The 11,210-nt window shown below is 34.2% G+C and overlaps 1 protein-coding gene across 1 annotated transcript; it reads right to left on the minus strand.

The window, feature by feature from the left end:
- Window positions 1-1,614: 1,614 nt before the first annotated feature.
- LOC143580472 (uncharacterized) lies at window positions 1,615-4,190 on the minus strand. Its single transcript, XM_077063508.1, has one exon. It carries the CDS (start codon window positions 4,179-4,181, stop codon window positions 1,962-1,964), a length of 2,220 nt encoding a protein of 739 aa, XP_076919623.1. The 5' UTR covers window positions 4,182-4,190; the 3' UTR covers window positions 1,615-1,961.
- Between the last annotated feature and the right edge of the window lie 7,020 nt (window positions 4,191-11,210).

Raw genomic sequence — 11,210 nt, forward strand, 5'->3', positions numbered from 1 at the left:
TAACCTTTGCCATTCCATTCCTGGGTTGGCAGCTTATGTACATGAGTTAAAAGATTTAACTAAAACATTTAAGATGTAGGAAGCCTTTTTTTAGAAAAAAATAGATAATAGTAATATATTAATATATTTTAGCAATCATATATAAAACGTGGTTAAATCCTTCCTCTAATTATCAATGGAGCCACTCCTAACTACTTCCAAAATGAATTGATATTCAATTATTCATATAAACGTGTTTTTTTTTAAGATTAATGTAAGAATAAATTATTTTAATTAAGAAAATAACTCAACTGTTGATTACAATCCATAACTCATTATATATAGCAAAACATAAACCCGCTTAGACTATAACTAGGACTTAGAGAAAAAGTAAAATTAAGATAATTCAAACTTGATAATTATCTATATCCCTCTAATTAACTTTACTTGCACTTCAAAACTCCTTCCTTATTATAAATTTCAATTACAACCATACACTATTGGATAAAGTTCTAGAGGCGAATATACACTTATCAAATTTTACTATATATAATAATTGCAAACTGAATTGCTACCGTACACATTTGTATAAGTCAGTTTTAGTTTTAGTCCTTTATTTTGTAGTAGTAAATCAAATTAGTAATACTCTAAGACCCCTTGATGTGTTTTGGATTTTATTTCACGTTTTTGTGCTATCTGGTTGCTGTCATGTTATACCCTGTAGTTTTTTCTATATGTAACCTTAGCCTTGCAAAAGAATTTCATGGTTTTGATTTATGTCCTGTTGTTTTTCTTTTGCAATATAGTTTATTATTATTATTATTATTATTATTATTATACTCGTTTAACTTATATAATCTTTTTTAATGTTTAACGCGTGATAATTTATAAATTCTGAGTATGTCGTTATGATGTGTTATTTTATTTATGTCGCGTCGTTAAAACAAAGTTGGTTTCATAACAAGTATATGAGTTCTCGTTGAGTGCCGGTATCATGCCGCTACTATGACGAACCGGAATTGTTTCTTGTTATGTCGAAGCGATAGTCGTTATGATCTATTTTTATACTCGCGTTTTGATATTCGTGTACGAAGCTGAGTTACCGCACTTCGCGTGTGAGAACATTACTAGTTGAAATGATTGGTAATCTATGTTTGTTATTTGTAACTTGTATCATTTTGCTCTAGCTCCTTGCAAGCTATAGTCAACAAAAGTTTTTGGTCATTAACAAAAAATTAAAGTAATAATATGTTGGTGGGCCCGTTTGACCTGTACGGTATGCCCTGATTGTTTAACCGTGATCTTACATTGCTTAGAGCGTAAGTGGGGTTGGGGATGGTGATGGTAACGATGACAATAGCTTTTTTATTTTATTTTTTCTTATGATAATTTTTCTTATAGTTTTTTCATAAGTAGGTTGCGTTTTTTCTCAAGAATCTATAATTTTTCATGTCTGTAATAAAAAATAAAAATGTGTGGCTTACACTAAATAACGGGAATTTTAAAAATAAATAGTTTATTACAATGAAAGGTTTTATGATGAAACATAAAGGTTAAAGTTGGGAACAATGTGTAAGTAAATGTAATGATACTAGAGAATGAATGTTGATAAATTGAAGTAGAAATGTACAATTTTGAAAAATAAATGGATTGCTAACGTGACAACTTATTAGGCATGCTTTATATCACTTTCTTTGGGGATAATTCGGATCGTCAAAATTAGTTCACAACATCCATAAAATCTTCAACAAGTAGCTAGTTAGTACACTTCTTTGTATGTGACCTATTTTACCTAGCCATGTTTCCGACTCAATCACACCACCACGGTCCGCCTTCCTTGTAGCCGACACGTGGTGGTTGTGTGTTTCTTTTGGCGGTTCACGCAACCGCCATATGAGACGGAGGTGGTTATACCATCAGTCCATCACCACCATGACATAAATATATCTTTTAAACAACTCAGATAAACCCTTTGCACTACATTATGGGGCATCAACAAGGGTTTCACTCGTGTTGCTTATATGAGCCATTAGAGACCTCAAGTGACCACAAAAGGTCACATTTTCGAGCCAACACCTATCACCCGACACAAAAGCATGAGCCTGGTTTTGAACTTCAATCCAACTACACCCGGGCTGCTTAACCGCCCACCTCTCTTTCAAAGAACCCCTAACTTCCTCAACCACCTCCCACCACCCCATTTCCGCATTCATATTCGACAACACCACATAATTCGAACCCGTTTCAGGCTCAATCTCTGACAGTTTTTCACCAGCAAATTTAGCCATTTTCAAATCCTTACGCACCCGGCACGCATCAAGCAATGCACCCCATATACCTGCATTAGAATCGGTTTTCATCTCTTTCACCATTTCAAAGGCGGCTTCTAGGCGCCCTGCTCTCGCAAGCAAGTCAACCATACACGCATAGTGCTCGGTCAACGGCTCGATCAAGTACTTTTGACTCATTAACTCAAATAACCTAAACCCTTGATCAATCAAACCCGAATGGCTACAAGCCGATAGAACGCCAACAAACGTGACCTCATCTGGGGTCACTCCCACAACCTCCATATCATCCAATACCCTAACCGCTTCGAGCCCATTTCCATTTAAAGCATACCCGTTAATCAAAGAGTTCCACGACACCACATCGACACGCGGAGTGTAAGAAAACACCCGTTCTGCACTCGCCATTTTACCACATTTTGCATACAAAGTAATTAAAGAGTTAGCTACAAATAAGTCTTGCTCATAACCCGTCTTTACAACCACCACATGAACTTGTGTACCTAGTTGTAAAGTTGCTAGATTTGCACACGAGCTCAAAACAGATGAGTATGTAGATTCATCTGGTTTATTATCATTTTGTATCATTGAAATGAAATACTTGAATGCATCCAGGTACAACCAGTTATGGGTAAAGCCCGAAATCAAGGAGTTCCAAGTAACTATGTTCTTATGTTTTATTTTCTTAAATAAAGCAACTGCCTTGTCCATTTGACCTAATTGGGCGTAACCAGCAATCATAATATTCGATGAAACTATATCTTTTTTCACCATCTGGTTAAAAAGATCAAGTGCTTCATCCATGATTCCATTCTGAGCATATCCTGCAATCATTGTGTTCCAACAAACCGTATCTCGATTGGTTACACGACTGAAAATTTCACGTGCCTCGTGAATCTTTTTGTTTTGAGCAAATCCTGATATCATTGCGGTTTGAGCCCCCACATTGTTATACGGCATTTGATTGAGTAAACGACTCGCTTCATCTAGCTTACCGACACGAACATAACCGTTAATCATGGTAGTCCATGACACCGCATTTCTTTCAGGGATTTCATCAAACAGCTTCAATGCTTCATCAATCTTGGAGTTTTGAACATAAACCGCCATCATGGCGTTCCACGACACTGCGTTTTTAACCGGCATTTGATCAAATAACCCCCTAGCCTCTGTAACCTGACCATTTCTACCAAGCCCTGATAACATCGTGACCCAAGAAACGATATTCGGATCTGGCGTCCGGTTAAAGAAACGCAAAGCAGAATCCAAATCACCAACCTTAACAAAGCCATCCAGCATCAAGTTCCAAGAAACCACATCCTTAACGGGCATGTCCTCAAAAAACTTCAAACCCAAACCCATTTCACCAGCTTGGGTATACCCTCCAAGCATTGTATTCCAAGACACCAAATCTCTCACAGGCATTTCATCGAACAGCTTCCGGGCTTCCTTAACTTTTCGAGAACTCAAGTAACCCGAAACCATGGCGTTCCAACAAGCCGGGTTCGTCTTATCCGGCATCAAATTAAGCAAATTCGTGGCCTTTTGAAGCTCCCCGTTACGCGTGTAGCAAGTGATCATGAGAGTCCAAGTGAAAGCATCCCTTTGAGGCATTCGGTCGAACAGTTGGCGAGCATTCTCAAGTCTGTGATTGTAAAGACAGCCTGCAATCATTGTGTTCCAAGAAACGAGGTTTCGGTGAGGCATTTTATCGAACAGGTTCAGCGCATCGTTGATTCTTCTGTTTTTGGCGTAGACGGAGACCATGGAGTTGAATGTGACGGTGTTCCGTCGAGTCATTTGGGCGAATAAGTTGCGGGCTTCTTCGACCCGACCCGATTTGCCCAGCTGGGTTATCCTGGTGTTTTGCTGGAAGAGAGAGTTTTTCAGAACGGGCCGAAGGCTTGTTTTCATGATTGTTGGAATCTACAGAAAGAAAGAAAGAATATGAAGATGAGTTTGTCAGTCCAATGGAGCAACTGAATTAACATTAGAATCTCACTCGTGGGCTTAGCGATAAAGGGCTCGGTTAGTTCGATCCTCACTTGTAACACCAGCACATGATCACTAACACCATCACCACCATCATTGCTGTCATCGCGGCTTCCACCACCGATGGACTTTTTTTTATTTTGGTAATTTTTTAGTTTTATTTTCGGACATTTTTTTATTTTATTAATTCGTCTTTTTCTACACTAGACGGGTGCCCGCGCGATGCAGCAGGTGTTTGAACATTTAATCACGTACAAATATAAGTGTTTATGGTTTGGTTAAAACCTTGAAATCGTTTAAATCGGTCATTGGTTTGACTTCTTTTTTATTTTTCTTTTTTACTTTCGGTTTGTTGGTCGGTTTCAAAATTTTCAAAACGTAGTGAACGGTTGGTTCGCGGTTTATATCGGCAACCGGCCATATGAAACCAGAAAATACTGTAAATTAACCCAATTGCAATATGATTCCTTTTGTAATCTTTATTGTTATTATTTCACGTCCTAGATGTTCCATTAATATTTACCATTTATGTGGCTAATATTATCATTTTTTATTTATGATCATCTCAAGTATCATATTATGTTGGCTTTTAGTTAAAATTGATGGTACATTTAAATTATTAATTATTTTAAATTATTTTAAACTAAATTTATTATTAAAGTTTAAACTGTGAAACCAAACTAGAACCAGGCCGTTGGTAACGATTCGGTTTCAACTTTCAATGGTTGATTTTGGTTTTGGACGACAAAAAAATCAGTTGTAACGGTTGGACTCACAAGTTTAGCTTAAAAACCATCAAAACCGACACTGAACACCCCTGCGTAACGTATTAATTTATTTAAAATGAAAAAAAAATTACAACAATATCATATCCAAATTAAAGAGAATAAAATGCTCGTTTTTATGGTGTAATTTGTTTATAAAAATATTAACGTATGAAAATACTATAGTCGTTTAAAAATCATGGGTGTGAAGTTAGGTTACAAGTTAAATTAAAAACATAATATGGTTAAAGATGAAGGACCAAACTTGTAAGTTGAATGGTTTGTGTTTAAAAGACATGTTTACCCTTACTAACACATGTAACTCATGCTTTAAATGTTGTAAATTACTTAAAAATGGGTGTCTTAATTTGCCCTTGTTTGGTGTATTATATATAGTATAGATATGAAACAACACACAATAATGATTAATACATTCTCATTGATCAAAAAAACTGAAAAACCGAATGGCAATGATTTATTACAAAGTCTATTCCATTTTCTCACCCACTATATTCGCTCGCTCATTTCATTACCACATACCAAATATGCTCTTCTTTGTGTTTACATCTTACGATAAGTTAAGAATGTATACATATTGTTAGAGCATTTTCATCCCACCCCTATCGCCATTTTAATTAAATATATTTGTTTATTTTTATCATTATCTTTTTCATTTCCCTCACTCACAACCACTTTTAAAACATATTAAAAAATTATAAGGGATAAACAGTAGCTTTTTATATATACAGAAATAAAAATTACTGTGTTTTCTAAAATATAAAAACTCTTCGGTCACAACATTCTAAATCACTCTTTATAAATTATAAAAACACCACTCACGTAAAATAAAATAAGGGGTTGGATACAAATTCTTTTAAAACTTAACGACTCGGCCACTGATGTTAAAAGTATATGGCAATACTAGTAGCTTACATGCTCACAAGTCTAGTCAAGCTTGGATTTATACTTGTTTATTAAATAAACTTTAATTTAAGTTTGAGGTAGTCTCAACTCTTGAGTTCGTTCAAATTAAAGGTGATTCAAGTTTTTAACAACGTAATCTCAAATGGCTGGGGTGATGTCTCAAGTAAATCTGTAAATCTTTTTAAACTTGAAATTAAAGTATAAATAGTATACATATATAAATATAACTTGTAGATAAAGAGTCTAATACAATAATTGATTGTAAGCGATTTCTTACACCCTGGATTTTAAAAAACCCTGAATCACCCTCCCTTGCCCAACGATCTCCTCCGTGTGAACCATCACCGAAAAATGTTCTCCGCTCAAGCCATCTCCACCTCCACCACTCGTCGGTGCCATCAACACTCCTCCGTCAGCATCACCGGCGCCAACAACGAACTCACCGGAAAAACGCATAACGTCGCTCCCCTTTGTTCATATGTTTGTTTTAGCAATCGATCAATTAAACTTTGAAATTGATCCAAATAATTATCAATTCATCTTAACAAACACATCTGAATCTTTAGTTGAATCAATTTTTGACTTGAGCATAATTGGTTTTAACCTTGAACGTTTTTGCATACCTAATATTGTATGTTAACTCACCCCATAAATTATAAGTATAAGAAATAAAAATTACTATTTTAATAACTTGTCTGTCCTTTAAATAAACAAGTCTTTTCACCTTTTTTTTTATTATATTATATGATCCTAATTTGATATTTTTTTAGTTTTAGTCACTTATATAAATTTATGTAATGAGAGATCGTAGATATATAGTGTTTGTGATTTAGTTATATCAAAACAATTTGATTCATTTAAGACTAAAAAAATAAAAATAAATATCGATACGAGTTAGAATGCGTGAAATGCTTGAGGCTAATATGATTTCAGAAGCGTGACAAGGTCCGAGGAATTAAGCTTCTAGTGGCACCCCGCAAGTGACGAATTATTTACAATAGTTGACAGCTTCTAGAACTTGCTAAATATTTATCTTTTTAACTGTCAAACTAACACTCCCTTGTAGAGAACATTGTATTGTTTTAGCAAAACGTTGTAATGGTTGACAACCAATAAATATCTTTTTTTGTTTTGATTTAGGAATTGTTTTATAACATATCCGTTCTTTTCCTTGTGAATTAGGAGTATCAGATTAACACTACTAACAAGTATCATCCGGACAAATACAAACATTATAACCTATATATATATATATACACACTAGTAGAGAACCCGCGCGATGCGACGGGGTAACAACTCAAAAAAAATTTTTTATGTGCTCGTATAAAGTCTTCCTTAATGATGCAGCAACGTGTTTTCTATTTGTGTCATAAGGAAGGAAGCTTATATGTAGAAATGGCCAAGACGATGAATGGATTGTAAATGATTTTACTTGATAAATATGCTAGTATATATTAAGATGCAAAATACATTTTTTATTGTATATATTAGAGGTGCACAAACGGGTACTTTCAAGAACCGGAACCGGATATGGTCAATAAAAGTCAAAACCGGGTCCGGGTAGGAACCGGTTCAGGTTATAGTCAGGTATTTGACCGGGGTTTCTAGGTTTTTTTCGAGTTTCGGATAGGATATGGTCAGTTTTGACTGGTAATACCGGTACCGGTTCAGCTGGGTCCGGGTCAGTTCCGGTTTTGAGCACAGTTCCGGGAGAAACCCAAAGCCCGATCCGTACCTGCGGGTAAGGTAGGGTCAGGTCCGATTCAGGGTAGGAAGCGCCGGGTTGTGCCCAGAATCGTGTTTTTTGTTCGCCTCTAGTACATATAAACCTTGTGTTTGTGAAGATCACGTATTTGGTTCTTTTTGTCTTATGTCAGGAATATCCTAACAAAAGTTAACTTGTGTCCCATAGAAACAAGTTTTAACAACTTAATAAACATTTAAACCAAAACCATTAATATGCATTGAGTTTTAAATCACAAAATTTATAATATCATAATCCAAAGTATTCATAATCTCATAACTAAACAATCCTACATTAACACCAAAAACAAGTATAAATATAACAAACAAGTTCTGCACATTCTAAATAAGAACCAAGACAACTCATCACTTCTTGGTCACACCACGTTCTTACCCCTACAGGCCGTAGTCTTGGCGTGTTGTCCCCTTTCTCACAGACCTTAGTAATGACGAAGACCACGGTGGTTTCTTTAAACAGATAAAAATATGCATGTAAACGACTTTTAAACATATCCATTATTGATCTAAACAATTGAGTCACTCATAAGCTACTCAAGATCGCCTCCCTAATATATCTAATCAATCGAACTTAAACAAGCTCGAGCAATTATATCATAGCTAATTTAATAAACGAGCACGAGCTCAAGCCCAACATTAACAAACCTACAATATTACTATATTTATAACTTTATTTATTATACGAAATATACATACATTACTATTATTATAGAAAATCTATGAAAAATATATTAATAAAATTATGATCAATCTTTGAGGTTGAGATTTGAGATTTACTACCGGATTTGACTGACGCGTGCTTACCAAGATTGATCTTTTGGGTCAAATATGTCTGTTTGAACTTCATTACATGCAGCAACTGAATCAGATTCTGAATCCCATGTGATGTAACTGTAAACAGTTTAAAATTTCATATTAATTGATTACACAAAATAAAATGTATCATATGACCATAATACCCTTCTCTTTCTCCTTTTTATCCAAACCCTCCTATCTTAACCCAAGGTTGAGGGTCAAATGCCATATATTTGTTAAATGATTATATATGATATTTTGATTATTATTTTTTTGGGTAAATATGATATTATCATTAGTGTTTTGGCATTCTCTTCTAAGGTTAATGTCAACACTAAAAAATCCTCAGTTGCACTTCCGATTACAACCTATATCACAACATGAAATAGCTTAATATTTAAAACAGACATATATGTTTTCATAGGCAAAGATACTTAACTTTATAAAAATGTAGCTGATATCATTAACTAAATGGGGGATAAATTCTAAAGGGCTGTCTAACAGGTCATGTCCGCAGGCCCAACTCAACGCGAACCTAAAATTTTGTCACGAACATGACCAGTTTGCCCCCAACCGATAATCTTCCTTTTCAGCTTTATATTAACCATAACCACTTGGAAATGTAAAGGCTTGAAATGAACAACAAGAACATGGTTAGTATGTGGTCGCAAACAATCAAACATGGGTCTAATGGTTTCATGTAACATTGTGTTCATACCATTGTCAACTGATGTGGTTGCTTCTTCCAACACCAGAATCATGTTTTGCCTTAACAAAGTACACCCCAATCAAAACAATTACCATTGCCCCATGCTCCTGTGTGTAAACACATACTATAATTCTCATTTGAAACAAGAAAATAGTAGTTTGCACACACTTTCTAACATTACCTATCGAATCCAGTCCGCCTTTTTTTTCCTGATCAGCCTCTCTAAGCCGACACTTCCCAAGAACCTATAATAGTCGAAAATAAGGTTTCACATGTTGAAATGTGCACCAAACACTACAACAAAATATATGTATATGGTATTAAAAAAAGTTGAAAAAGGGTAATGATAGAAGCAAAAATGATTTAAAGTAAATCGTAATGTGTGTAAATGTTGTGTAGATACTATGGTGTTCACACATTCATACTCCAATCATTAAAAGTAATAGCTGCACTATCACATAAATCAATCTTCTCTTTGTACTTTAAAAAGACATGTGAATTGAAGTTAAAAACTTGTCAAAAGCAATAACAAATCAAAGAAGATATCTTCCCTGCGCATAAGCTACTCGAAATCTCATATTAAACCAATACTGATTATAATTAGAGGAACACATATCGAGCTTCTTTTTCATGGTGTTAAATTATCAAAACATAGAACAATTAATTCAAGAGAAAATAGACTTTGGTTCAGATTCAAATCACGAAATAATGAACCATGACTTACCTCAATCTATATGTTTTCGTTACTATTTTCCGATCTAAAATCTACATGTGACCACCATTGGAGCCAAAACTAATCAATTTTCGATCCTGGTTGTACTGATTCCTTTCGGAAACAATTATTGAAACCGATGATCTTGTGCTAAAAAGAACTATTTTTTAATCAAACAAAACAAATCTTCTCAAATAACTGAAAACACATATTTCTATTAAAAAGCGTGTCAAAATTTATATTACGATAATCAAGGTTAGAAGTGAGAGACTAACCGGATGTCAAGATTCATCGTTTTCGACATGCCCATGTGAGTGGTGGTGCATTCTATAGCTGATTCTACTGTAACAATCATTGATATTTTAAAAACCATGAAAAAAAATAAAATAAAACTGTATATCAAACATATTTCAACAATGAAGGCTAGCACAATCGAATATAGATTACCTAATTTCCAGATTTCCAAATTAATACTTAAAAACTTAACTTCAGAGTACAAAATATCAAACATATTATTGATTCCCCAAACTAACACCGATCAAGGGTAATAAAATTAAACCGAATAGGTTATAGATCCAGGATAAGGCTTCAACTGAGTCGATTAGAAAAAGAAAACTCTTCATTCATCATTCAAGTATGAAAAAACTAAGACCTCTTTTTCGTTCGATTGTACCACCTAAAGATTTTGTGATTTAGGATGATGGAGGATCTGGGAGCATGGATGAACAAGCATAGCATGAGATTTATAGCAGGAGGACAAAACTAAACTGATTCAAATAGGCTGTGGGTTTAGAGAATAAGAAAGCGACGTAAATAGTCAAATTAATTCAACATTTCTTATGCAATATGAGGAGTGGTAACATGTGCAATAACGCTCGTGCATCTCTTATTTTTAAACATTTTATCTTTCTCTCGCCAATATCTATTTTATATATATATTACAATACAAACTCTTTAAACCATTTTCTCCATCTAAGGTGATAGTGACATATAAGGTGGTTGTGTAGATTTTGATTTTAGCAATAAATAAATATTATTTAAGATCATAAGTATAAATGATCTAAAAAATACATTAATATCAAAATATAATTTAAGATCGTGAGTATAAATGATCAAAAGAAAAAAAAAATGACTGTTTTAAAACTTTGGTGATGTTTAAGATTAATTACAATAAAAATAAATTTTACAAAAAGTGATTATCCTGGTAATTAAATATATTGTTTTTTAAAGCATGTACACCATTCTTATGTGACAAGGAACATAAGAAGATACAAAAATGATGGAAG

Source organism: Bidens hawaiensis, unplaced genomic scaffold, assembly GCF_021521415.1.
Source record: "Bidens hawaiensis isolate Kalapana, Puna unplaced genomic scaffold, B.hawaiensis_p1.1 tig00000142_1, whole genome shotgun sequence".
NCBI classification, from domain to species: Eukaryota; Viridiplantae; Streptophyta; class Magnoliopsida; order Asterales; family Asteraceae; genus Bidens; species Bidens hawaiensis.